The sequence below is a fragment of the Lactuca saligna genome, chromosome 4 (genome assembly GCF_052625555.1).
Source record: "Lactuca saligna cultivar CGN05327 chromosome 4, ASM5262555v1, whole genome shotgun sequence".
Lineage (NCBI taxonomy): Eukaryota > Viridiplantae > Streptophyta > Magnoliopsida > Asterales > Asteraceae > Lactuca > Lactuca saligna.
In genome coordinates, this window is record NC_136420.1 from 32665186 (window position 1) to 32678489 (window position 13304).

The 13304-nt window shown below is 33.5% G+C and overlaps 2 protein-coding genes across 2 annotated transcripts; both read right to left on the bottom strand.

Annotated features, from left to right (window-relative positions):
- Positions 1–829: 829 nt before the first annotated feature.
- LOC145038408 (uncharacterized) lies at positions 830–2629 on the bottom strand. Its single transcript, XM_078986780.1, has 4 exons — positions 2390–2629; positions 1596–2098; positions 1420–1528; positions 830–1266 (listed from the first exon to the last, which is right to left on the bottom strand). The coding sequence occupies exons 1-3, from the start codon at positions 2490–2492 to the stop codon at positions 1430–1432; spliced, it is 705 nt and encodes a 234-aa protein (XP_078842906.1). The 5' UTR covers positions 2493–2629; the 3' UTR covers positions 830–1266; positions 1420–1429.
- A 220-nt stretch (positions 2630–2849) lies between these two features.
- LOC145038409 (membrane protein PM19L-like) lies at positions 2850–4007 on the bottom strand. The gene is made up of 4 exons (XM_078986781.1): positions 3789–4007; positions 3456–3675; positions 3245–3290; positions 2850–3128 (listed from the first exon to the last, which is right to left on the bottom strand). Exons 1-4 carry the CDS (start codon positions 3913–3915, stop codon positions 3057–3059), a joined length of 465 nt encoding a protein of 154 aa, XP_078842907.1. The 5' UTR covers positions 3916–4007; the 3' UTR covers positions 2850–3056.
- Positions 4008–13304: the final 9297 nt, after the last annotated feature.

Below are 13304 nucleotides of genomic sequence, written 5' to 3' on the forward strand. Positions count from 1 at the left end.
GATGGTTTTTTTTAAGCTTTTCTTATTTGATAAAATTGTGTTTTTATTGTTTTAACACATTTAATATGTTTTTCCCAACGAGTAGCTGATAATGATTTAAATGTTAGATCATCAACAAACTCAAGTAAAACACTCCATCTTTTGGTTGAATTGGAAAAAACATTATAAATCGTTTGACATGTACCAAAAAAAGTTTTTGCCTTTTGGCAAGAATTTGCCATATCACACAAAACCAAATTTAAACTATGATATCCACAAGGCATATAAAAAACTCTATTATTTATATTAAGCAATCGTTTTTGAACACCTTGGTGTTTACCTTTCATATTTGCCCCATTATCATACCCTTGACCACGAACATAATTAATATCCAAATCAAGAGATTTTATGGCATCTTGTAAAACATTAAAAAGACCTAGACCGGATGTATCTTCTACAATTAAAAACTCTTCAACTTTTAATGGAACACTTTCCAAATCTACACATTTTATAATCAAAATCATTTGTTCTTGGTGACTAGCATCCGGAGTACAATCAAGAATTATAGAAAAATATTTTGCCCTTTTGATTTTTTTTATAATTGCACATTTTACCTCGGATGCTAACATTTCAATTAATTCATTTTGAATTTTATGACTAAGATAATAATTATGTGTTTCTTTGTCTTGAATCATTCGAAAATGTTATTTCATTACCGGATCCCACTCCGCAATTGATTCAATTACACTTCAAAAATTGCCATTTGAGTATGAAAAATGCAAACAATAACTTAAAAATGTATCTTAAAAAATGCAAACAATAACTTAAAAATGTATGAAAAATCCTAGAAAAAACATCAAAATCCATTTTAAACGAAACCTAAAAAAGGATCAAAACGACATGTTTTCGCGTCGCACGACAAGAATGGTCGAATTCCTTGACCGGAGTTTGTATGTTGGTTTTCTCGACCCTTCAACATCCTGCTCTCTGTCACTACACCCAGATTTATGATCTAATCCTCGATACTTCTATTAGCACATCGCACATGTTTGGTTGTTTATAAAGGACGCATCCATTTTTTACAGGTTTAAGTTTAAAAAATACCAAAATTCAAAATGTTTAAACTCTGAACTACTTGTATTTCTACATATATTAAGAATATAGTTAGATATCACAACACTATCTCCTCCAAAAAAAAAAAAATAATAAATGAAGTTAAAGGGCTTTGGCTATGACGACTCTGAGGTTCTACCCTCAATTCCTTGTCTCGTATGATATGATCGACTTCTGTTATAAAGAAAACAAGAAAGAAACATAAGTGACAATACATATGTGTCAACCATGAATTAATATAAAAACTGAACATAAATGATAAAAAAAAATTAGCATAAAGAAAGAGACTCTTTTTGAGATTGCAAGGAAGATAATTAGATAACCGACCTTCTGATATTTACCTACTGGAGCCTGAGCACAACTCAAATAATCCACAGCAACTCTTCCAAGAAGTTTTTTCAGGTGCTTGAGAAAAAGGATTTGGAGATAACAATGGCTGCATATATGATTGTAGAAACATAAGAACACAAATTAAGATACAAGTGTTAAGAGGAAGGGCATACATATTTTTCAGGGCATTCAGGCGTATCGTGTTCTTTCAAACGATCAGCGCCACCCCTTCCACAAAACGGGCAGTTTAACGTTGAAGCTGTTAAACAGTCCTTCGATTTTGGAGAAGCTTTCTCGTCTACTGAAACTAATTTCTCAACCAATTCCGCAAGTCCCGTTTCTTTTGGATGAATAAGATTTGAAGAATTCTCATCCACACCTGTTTGTTTCAATGGCGATTTGGTGTTTTTCTGTTGACGCTTTGTTTTGTGATTTACTGTTTCAGGCGAAGAGTTAGCAGGTTCGATTGCCACCGCTTTCTTTTTATCGCGAGATTTGTTAGCTGAGCTACTTCTAGGAATCAAACTTTTCTCTTGTGACCTTTTATCGATCTCAATTTTGCTTTCTTTCTCGTCGGTTTTTTTGTCTTCGCTTGTTTCCAGCTTGACTGGTGGAAGGGGAGAAGTATGTTGACTGTTTGATGTTGAAGAGCTAAATTCCCCATCATCGCTCTCTCCTAACGAATCCAAATAACAAATCACAAATCACAAAATAGAAACCAGCGAAATGCAAAGTAAATGAACTTCAAGATTTCAAATACCCATGGCCAAATTCACATCTTAATTGTTGGAACATTTCATGAAACACCAAATATATAGGCATTAAGCATCGAATGTATAACTCTTTTAGGGAAAATACCAAACTTGAGAGAAATTAAAAACCACAAACATAGAAACGAAAAAGCATCGAATTAACAAGTGGGCATGGCAATTGGTAAGAATTGAGAGAGAAACGTGTGCATTCATACCATCATCAGGGGAATGTTCTGGTGTGGAAGCGGAGCTTTTTGAAGGTTTAGCCTTCTTTTTCTTCTTCTTGGTAGATTTTCGCTTGTTGGGACCGGGTGACATGGTTGATGTATGATTATCAAATGGGTTGTTGTTGTTATTGTTATTGTTATTTCCACTCTTTTGGGATCAAAATCTATGAATCTATTATGTATAAAAGTATATGCTGATTTTGTTGTTGTTATAGAGAATGCATGAATTTGAAGGTAGTAGGCAGAGTGGGCATGCATGTTTGCAATATGATACGGAAACGGGGAATCATGCATCAAGTTTGTGGCGTCATTTTGGTAGGCGTCCCTTGTTTTACGTTTGTTACAATTTTGTGCATCAGTAAAATATATGTTTGATATTGTTTCTTATTATTTTCTTAAATTGTATTATATAAAAGTACAAAGATTTATCAATTTACAAACAAACATCGAATGTGAAAATGAAAAATTCAAATCCCTAGTAGGAAAGAATGTTTGACAACTACGACATTTATCTTCAACCGAATTCTATTTAGAATCTTATAAATACATATAATCACACGAAAGAAATTAATAAGAAAATGTGACTTTAAACATGAATACTCTGCAACACATGTATGTGATTCAAACTCATGGATCCATATAATTGCCTTGATCATCATCCGTAAAGAACAATTGTATATAGGAATTGAGTAACCGAGAGGATAATCGAGAATGCCTCCATTGTTCTCTGGAAAACGCACAACAAAAACGGAAAAAATTAAACACAATTAAATGCATAATAATATGTCATCAACTTTATGATATGAACCAAATAAGTATGATTTTTTTTCAATGTAAACTTACCAGTGTCGCGTTTCTGCCTTCAAGCTCGATTTCCTTCCATGCAAACCTGCCATGCATGTGCAATTGTGCATGCGTTAATACAATACATTTCTTAACCTTTTTCGTGTACCATTATTTCAATTTTTTAGAAAAGAAACGAAAATATTCAGGAATAACACAAAGATCATGTTAAGTTTTGGATAAAATCGTTATAGTGAAGTGTTGAATATACCCCATGGAAAGCAGAGTAAGTGCCCATGCAATAAGGGCAGCAGAAGTTGCTGAAGGTCGGGAATCAGAATTCCAAGAACGAATATAGTCAAAGCCGGCTATGGAGGATGCAACACCAACAACACCAGCAATTAATGAAAACGTCACAAAGAAACCAGTGGCTGCGTTTCCCATTGGGAAGTATATAGGCGAGAAATGAGCAGGCAAATCGAACCCTTGACCTGTTTAATTACAACACATAATTAATTAACCCTACACCCCATCAACGAAAGCCACAGAATTTAGAAAGATTTAGGGTTTAGGGTTTAGAGAGACATGACATGCATATATATACCAATGATGAAACCATGATCGATGGCTCGGTTCATGGCCCAACCACCAAGGCCTAGAAGCACGACGTACATGGAGATATTGAGGAACATAAGGAGGGTTGCAACTGATCTCATATCATTAGCAGCCATTGTACGTGTTGGATACAAGAATTAATGTACCTAGCGAGCTCTGTGTTGTATTATGATTTATGGGGTGTTTTTAAAGATGTGGAGAAATTGGTTATTGGGTTCTTTTCTTGTTGAAGGTGGTTGTTTTAAGGTGTAAAGGTGAAAGGATTGGGGTGTTATCGAGTTCAAGGCAAGGCACTTTAAGATTCTTGTCTCTTTTGATATTCTTTGATTAAGGCTTTTGCTCAGCTCAACCTCCTTTAACAACTCTAGAGTTTTATATTTTTAAAGGACAACAAATAATTGATCCATTGACCATATTTTTATATATGTTCGAAAATCGAAACAATAATCACTTTTTTTTTTTTCTCTCTTTTTTTTTTTTTCCTAAACGACCATATTTTTAGAAAATTTGGATTTCTAACTATTTGTTTTATTCTCAAAATACTTTTATTTTCTCTTGTTCTCTCTTATTTTCTTCCGTATTTTCTTCATTCAAAATCTTAGTTTTTAACGAAGAAGATTGGGTTTCTTTTTTCTTTATTTTATCATTAGCTTATAACATGTGGAAACTATGGTTACAAAAATATTTAAAATTTTAAAATAAAAATTCATAATTATTAATTAAACAGTATTTTATAGAATTTTCAATATAGAAATACAATTAATTATCAACAATCATAATCGATACTTATTCAAAATAAATTTAAATTTCTTTTAAAATCAGTGATCAAATAAATAATTGTCTAACTTATTAGCAACATCAATACTTTTTAAAAAGTAAAAGATTATGAGAAAATAACAACTCTCAGTTAAATTATATAAAAATGACAAGTGATACTAATAAATCTTTTATTAGTATATAAAGATTTCTATTATAATATGAATAATTAGTTTGAAACTAATGAACAAATTAGAAAAATCATAAAAGTAAAAACCATGAAAAACAAGTTTGAAAATCTTGAACAAGTTCTTAATTTTCTAATTATATATGGATTTCCAACCGAATGAAAAAATTGATTTGAAATTTCAAACTATTTTTTTCTAAAATACAAATACTTTCTTTTTCTGAATTTGCTTTTTGTAAAGAAAACAATGTTGAACGTACAAATTTTATGGTTATTTTTCGAAATTCATGCTTTTTCCTTTGTAAGGAAAACACTATGTTTTCATTGAATTCGATATTGTAACGTATGTAGATCCGTGCTATTCAATTTAGAGACGATAAGCATCAAAAATGACTTTTTGATGGAAGATTATTTAGAAGGGGTAATCTTAAATAAGTTGTAGTATATGTTACAAGGATTCCGTACATATAAAGAATGCCGAAATCCGAGTTATCACGAAGAAGTTATGACCTGTCGAAGTTTCGCGACAGAACCAGCACGACACAGTGCGATGTAAATAGTGAATTTACGTTAGATCAATATTTGGCCTTAGCGATCTAAATGAAATTCGTAGAATACGTTAAACCAAGAGCGTGCATAAAAAGAACGTCTAAATATGACTTCGTATAAGGAAGTTATGATTTTTTGAAGTTTCAGCATCAGCAGTATGCAGCCCGAAACTCGAGATTGAGGTCGAGTGATATTTAGCCAAAACTTTCTAAATGAGAATTGAAGATCTCATCAATAGTAGTCCAACGATAAAAAGACAGACGAAAACGGAGTTCAGATGAAGGAGTTATGAATTTCTAACAGAGTTTTCCTGTCTCGGCCTACTAAAAATAATATATTAATAATATATTAAAATTAAAGTCAAAATTAGCCGACGAATTCTAAATGAAAGTTGTAGATATTGTTTTTACCTACGCATGGATATAAAGAACGTTGAAAACGGAATTCGTATGCGAAAGTTATGAATTTCTGAAGTTCGGGGCGGTAACCCCAAAACTGTCAGAGTTCACGACGTGAATACAGTGTTCACGATGTGAACTCAGTATTTATGACATCTGGAGCCTGGAAGACGCAACTTGCGATGAGCATGTAGTGACGACTGAACTCACGACGTGAATATTTGAGATTCACGACGTGAATCCATAAAATCACCCCTATAAATAGAATTCAAGGGGCAACCGAGTTTGGTTGCTCAATCTCTTCTCTCCCGCTCTCGATACTCTCTCTAAGCCCTATTTTAACCCTCCGAAGCCCCGGTATCATCCCGAGACACGAAGCAAGTCCCGAAGTTCCGAAGATCCCGAGAAGAAAAGAGTTTCCGAGCCGAAACTCTGCCCGCAAGAGGCCCGGTGTGTGAAGAGATCATAGTTTAACCGAATAATACTACTTCTACAAGCCGTAGTGTTGCCCGGCCATCTTCTGATCAGGTGAGTGTGTAGTCCCTTTCATAACACGATTTTAATACAAATATTGTTTGAATGTATTAAGTATATGTTTTGTGTGAGTGTGTAGTCACTTTCTTTTAACACATAAATATGAACTATTTGTTATGAAATACGTGCTATGTGTTTATATATTGTTGTTTATTTGAGATGAGTGTGGAATAGATGTTTTATATAGTTTTTAAATGAGTTAAACTGTATATGTATTTTATAACTACAAATATGTTGGGTAGGACATAGGTTGATAAGATTCGTGAGTATGGATCAGATCAAGAGGTTAGTTTTAGATCTGTGAGTATGGATCAGATCAAGAGGCTAGTTTTAGATTCGTGAGTATGGATTAGACCAAGAGGTTAGTTTTAGATCCGGGAGTATGAATCAGGTAAAGAGATAAATCTTGTTATTAGTCCGGGAGTATGGATTAAGACTAAGTTAATTGTCCCTAATTCGGGAGTATGGATTGGGCACAATTATTGATCCGAGAGTATAGATTAGATCAGGATTAAGGTATAGCTAAATGTCCCTATTCTAGGAGTATGGATTAGGTACAATTATTGATCTCAGAGTATGGATTAGATCAGGAGGTTAGTTTTAGATCCGTGAGTATGGATCAGGTAATTTTAGATCCGTGAGTATGGATCAGGGGAAAAGGTTAGTTTTAGATTCGTGAGTATGGATCAGGTGAAAATGTTAGTTTTAGATCACTGAGTATGGATCAGGTGAAGAGGATAATTTTAGATCCGTGAGTAGGGATCATGTAAATAGGAAAATTTTAGATACAAGATCATGTCGTTGTAAGGATCGATGGAGTGGGATAAGAGTTTCCTTTATATGGTGAAATTGTACAAGTTTGAATGTTATATATATATATATATATATATATATATATATATATATATATATATGATATAACATTGTGGGATGAAAACCTTATATGCTCATCAGGCTCCCAAGCCTGACCCACTCAATTTTCTTTGTATCACATGTATCAATATGAAGACATATTTCACTGAGAGATTAAAGGAGATGTAAATCACTAGTGTAAATAAATGTATGTTCCGTTTATGCTTATGTGTCTGTATCGGAACATGACATCCCGAGATTTTGGTATATAATGAAAATACATTTCTTTAAGAAATACTTTGATAAATTCTTATCATATTTTGCTTTGGGAATAAATTCTGCAACCGTTTTCTTTGAAAGATTACTCTGATTTTTAAAAACAAAGCATAAACAAATCGGTCTTTTCTGACCGTAAAATTGAGATGTCACAGATATAGCTCATATATATATAAAAAAGAAAGACTCAGTTATTATAGCCACTTTATCTAAAACTCATTAAGATTTAATATGTCTCCTAAAAACTTTTATTTTTACCTTCTAGTTTTACCACAAGTGTCAATTCACCTTAGCGGCTACATAAGCAAAGGTTGCAAAAATTAACTTGAACCATTTCTCTGTTCATAGGTGTGGCCGAATGTAATGGTTTTCTCTTATGTTGCTTCCTGTTAATTCAGTGTTTTATGGTGGATAATCATATTGGGCTTATTTTGAGCTTTGGTATCCGGGATGCTCTCTTCCCTTGTTGGTGATTTTTTTTAATCTGATAGAAAGTTTTGACTTTGTTTCTTGCATGCTTATGTTGAGAGTGGTTATTGTTAATATTCTAGATAATGTTTAATAGTTCATGGGATGCATTTGATGGTTTGCTCTTGCTTTTTCTAGGTGCTTCTTAGGCTTGGTATCCTTTTTATGGAATTTTTTTGTAGTTCCTCTATTGTTTTGTTTTGTTTGGTTTCTTGATGTTTCTTACAGTTTTGACCATTAGTTTTTGCTTAATATTTCATAATCAACCCTTTTAAAATAAATTTATAGTTTTGGTCATTAGTTTTTGTTTTATATTTCATAATCAACCCTCCTTTTAACAAATCAGTTTTTAAAAATTACATAATCAACCCTTGAACTTTTTATTAAGTTCCATATCTTTGTTTTTAGTTAATTTATTTACTTTTAAGTTTGTTTTCCTTATATATTAATTTAGGATCCTATTTTTCTTCTTAGCACAGGGTCCTTAAAATCTAAAAGCCAGCTCTGTATATTATTGTGAAATTTAAAAAAGACCAAACAAAAAAAATCATGATACAGTTTTTACTTTAATAATTAAAAAGTAAACAAACCATGCAATTGAATATTTACTTTCGAAATATTTGGTATTAAGTTTTTGATGAAACAAGAACATGCATGCAGACCCGTCTTAGATGGTGTACACTAGGGACGACCGTCTACCGTCCATGACCAATATTTTAAAAGGGTCCAAATTTTTTATAGACTTTATTAATATAATGTTAAACATTATTGGTTTTAAAGATATTATTAGTGATTTTGCATCTCAAAAAGCTAGAAGAAATATTTTTCTTTAAATATGCGTTTTTATAATCGAAAATGTTATATTTAAAAACTAGAATAAATATTTTTTTAATTATTAAATTAATATAAAACAATTGATGAAATTTATGTATTTTAAGAATCTTTTTTTTCTTTTTCGTCTTAAACCCAAAATATGTTTGAAATGATCATGGTTTAATGTGGTGATTTCTATTTGTAATTCATCCATACTTTTTTTTTGTAACGGAAATGGTTTGTGATTTCTATTTGACCAAATGATCGAAAAGGCGATTGACAAAAAAAATAAATAAACTTTAATATGATCGAAAAGGCAATTGGCAAATAAATAAATAAATAAATAAACTTTAATAAAAATAAAGACTATGTTTTAACACATCTGTAATCATGACCTTCTTGATTCAGATTGTAATCTTGTCCACCTAAATTTGTGACATAAAGTTATAGTGTATACATCTTCATTTATATAGAGACGATAATGGTTGGTAATGACATTAAATTTGATATTCACAGGATGACGCATTAATCGTCAAGCATCATGCAGTCTCCATCCAGCTATTAACTTATATTTTCTTCCCCACGAACCATTAATTATATACCTTTTCTCAATTCTCTATGTTAATCGGAAAATCCAACAAGTTCATCTAAACAATTAAAATATAAGGACTTTTACTGTAAAAAAAATCTCTAAACATGATTTCGTTGGTGAAAGATTCCAAAATGTAGAATAATATTGTTTCTTGACAAGACAACAACATTTACATTCTATTCTCTCTAACTGATGTTGAAGCGAGCAAACGACATCCTTGAAGTTTCGGAAACCAGTTCATTCAAGAACTTGTAGACCAATATAAACAATCATACATGAGTATGTTGATTGTAAGTTTGCTAGTGCTGGATTCTTGCTCTGATCACTGGAAAATCCGAGAACAAGGGAGGAAGAAAGAAACGAAACAGAGGAATAAGAACAGGGAATTGACAGTTACTTGAAGCAACTGAATTACACAAATGGTCCTTGTGGTCTAGTGCTATTTACATGCACAGTCCCTAACTTATACTTTTAACGTTGTACTTAATTTATAATTTCATTACACATTTGGTTTTTGTATTTAGGGAAAACTGAACCGGATCCGTATCCGACGGGTAACGGTTCTAATATCGGGTACCCGATTCGTTATATCTTTTTAATTTTTAAAACTTATAAAAATATATCTATTGTAAACTTGCAAAAGGTTATTGATAAAATCATATGTAATTCGCTATGTGTTAACAATAAAGATTATAAAATATAAATAATTTGAATAAAAAATAAAAAACATCAAAATCGCACATATATCTATCAATTCCTTGAAAAAAATTTGGATTATATATATATATATATATATATATATATATATATATATATATATATATATATATATATATATATATATATATTAGTGAATTTATACTTAGATATGTGATTTTAATGTTTATAAAGTAAAAAAAAAGATATCTCAAAGTATTTTTATGTATTTCTAGGGTTTTCGAGTAGGAGCTTTGAGATCTGGGTTCTTTGCTCCATTTCCAGCACAATTCGGGTATAAAATCCTAACCTTGCTTAATAGTTGATTAGATCTCCTTATTTTGGGTTTTGTTGTGTTTTGGCATCTTTTTTGGGATGATGATGGAGTAAAGTCTTTTAGGGGTTGTTCTTTTAGATCTGGGTTGGTTTTGGTACCCTTAAGCTTAAAGGTGCAAACTTTATGAGGATTTTGGTGTCATGCATGCATTAAGTCAATTATTAAGTCCAATCCAAGCTTAAGAGCTTCATTTAGACATGCATGAGCGTAAAGTTGGCAAGTTTATGGGGTTTGCTGGCTCAAGGAAGTCAGATCTATGTTTTGGAGTCATGACTTCATAGATTAAGTGCTTAATGTGTTAAGAGGTGGTTTCTAGCGAACTCGGCGAGTTTGTTGGATAAACTCGTCGAGTTAGCTCAGTTTCCCCCGATATTTCAGATTGATAGAGGAACTCGGCGAGTTGACTTGGTTTTTCCAAATTTGTGCAGATTGATGGAGAAACTCGACGAGTTGAAGGACAGTAGGGCGTACCAGTCAAGCCGAAGGCCAGGAAAATGGTCCAGGCAGGCTGAAGGCCCGGTGAGGTGGTCTAGACATGTTGAAGGTTCTGTGAGCGGTCCAGACATGATGAAGGCCCGGTGAGGCGGTCCAGACATGATGAAGGTTTTGTGAGCGGTCCAGACAGGCTTAAGGCCCGTTGAGGCGGTCCAGACATGCTGAAGGCTCTGTATGCATGCTGATATTTGTATATGTTATATGTTTGTGTGTTGGTATTTTGGGGGAACTCACTAAGCTTTGTGTTTATAGTTTTGGTTTATGGTTTTAGGTACTTAGGTGGATCGTGGCAAGGTGAAGGCATAACCGTACACATCCTTGCGTTTTGGACTCATGAATTATGGGAAACTCTGATAATGTGAATGTTCTGAAAACTATGTTGAAAGAGATTCTGATTTTTTAATAATGTTTTGGGAATAACGGTGTTTGTAAACATTTTAAAAGAAAAATGGTTGTTTTGAAAAGTTCAAATTTTATAAAAATTTTGGGGTGCTAAAAGTTGGTATCTGTAACGCCCGTAGATTCGGGCTAGTCAATTTAGAGATAATAGGGATCGAAAATGACTTTTCGACAAAAGATTATTTAGAATAAATAATCTTAACCAAGTTGTAGAATATGTCACAATGTTTCCGTACATATAAAGAGCGTCAAAATCCGAGTTATAATGAAGAAGTTATGACCCGTCAAAGTTTCGCGACGGAACCGGCACGGCACCGGGAAGCGTAAATAGTGAATTTACGATAGAGCGAGATTTAGCCTTAGCGATCTAAACGAAAGTCGTAGAATACATTAAACCGAGAACATCGATAAAAAGAACGCCCAAATCTGACTTCGTGTGAGGAAGTTATAAATTTTCTAAGATTTAGCTTAGCAATACACGACCCGAAACTCGATTTTTAGTTCGAACGGTATTTGGCTTACGTGACCTAAATGAGAGTTGAAGATCTTATTAATAGGAACTTAAAGGTAAAAAGATAGACGAAAACATATTCCGTATGAAAGAGTTACGAATTCTTCGCGCTCATTTAGCAGTCTAAACTTTTCATACTGTTAAATTTGAGATCGGTCGGGAATTAGCTGACGAAGTCTAAATGAAAATTGTATATCGTGTTTTTACCTACGCGTGGATATAAAGAACATCAAAAACGGAGCTCGTATGCGAGAGTTATGATTTTTCTAAGTTTGAAGACTGATACACGATAGGGGTGACATGGCACCACCAGAATTAGACACGTGGCACCACCAGAAGGCTGCCACATGACCCAATTCGGCGAGTAGGTCCTCTTACTCGGCGAGTCCATCAGTCAGCATCCCTATAAATAGAGGTGTCGGTTTCCCTCACTTTCTCTTTCTAGTTTCTCTCCCTAACCTCCCTTAAGCCCCCTAAAGTCTAGGTAAACCCCCTAGCACCCGAAGGAAGCCCCGAGGCTCCCGGAGTCCCGAGAAAAGAGCCTTTCGGCTTGGAAACGTTGCTCCAGCGAAGCCCGGTGTTCGAGAAAACCCGTTGTAAGTGAGCACATCTAACCTATCTTTAGTATAGCTTATGTTTCAATATAGTAATGTTATTAGGAGCTTAAATTAATTATTTGGGCTATTATTATGAGTTATATTGAGTGTTATTTAACGCTTATATAATAATAATAATAGCTATACTATTAATTAGTCGCGGTTAACGTCAGACCTTCTCCAAGCGCCTAGTCATATTGGTACTAGGTTTTGTCGAGGAAAATTGTGTTAAGAATAACGAAGTGTTGTCCAAGCGCCGAGTCACCACCTTCTCAAGTGAGTTCATACTTACTTTAATATTACACATAGATATGAAGTATTTTATATAAATTACGTGCTATGTGTGCATATTATCTGAGTACTTGTTGTCTATGCTAGATGAACGATTTTATACATGTTTTAAATGATTTAAACTGTATATGTATTTTATATCTACGATAATGTTGGGGTAAAACATGGGTAGATGTAATAGATGGAATATGAGTTGGATGATGAGTTGAGAGGTGTTATAGACCACGAGGTGAGGGTGAGAGGTGGACGATGTGAGAAACCTTTCCCAAATGATGGCCTCGTCATTCAACAAAGTATGGATGACAACCATGGACTATTCTAGACAGTCCAGTGGAACACTAGCACTCTTGCAACCTGTAGGTGTTGTGAACAATGTGTTCACCCGGTGTACTCTAAACCCTGGTGATCATGTAGACTTGATGCCTAAACCCTGGTGATCATGCAGACTTGATGCCTAAATCCTGGAGACTATGTAGACTTAGTGTCTGTTGTGTAAACCGTGGCAGTAATGGACTTCGTGCCGATTCCTTAGGACAATCCTTAGGAATGAGTGAACGAGAAATAGTTGATTCTTAAGTTAAATCCTTAAGACTAAAGAAGATAATGGGGATGGGTAATTGGGTTGATTGTTTAAACATAATAATTATATTATTGTGGGTTGAAAACCCTATGTACTCACCAGGTTTCCCAACCTGACCCACTCAGTTTTTTTATATCACAGGTGTCGATATGAAGTGACATTATACTGAGAGATT

Bases quoted from the DNA above. Each gene is read 5' to 3' on its own strand.
- LOC145038408 (XM_078986780.1), bottom strand. From the start codon at position 2,492: ATGTCACCCGGTCCCAACAAGCGAAAATCTACCAAGAAGAAGAAAAAG. The intron at 2,099-2,389 runs GTATGAATGCAC...TGGATTCGTTAG, and splicing joins AGAACATTCCCCTGATGATG to GAGAGAGCGATGATGGGGAA. The intron at 1,529-1,595 runs GTATGCCCTTCC...TCATATATGCAG, and splicing joins CTGAATGCCCTGAAAAATAT to CCATTGTTATCTCCAAATCC.
- LOC145038409 (XM_078986781.1), bottom strand. From the start codon at position 3,915: ATGGCTGCTAATGATATGAGATCAGTTGCAACCCTCCTTATGTTCCTC. The intron at 3,676-3,788 runs GTATATATATGC...GTAATTAAACAG, and splicing joins CGATCATGGTTTCATCATTG to GTCAAGGGTTCGATTTGCCT. The intron at 3,291-3,455 runs GTATATTCAACA...CATGCATGGCAG, and splicing joins CTTACTCTGCTTTCCATGGG to GTTTGCATGGAAGGAAATCG.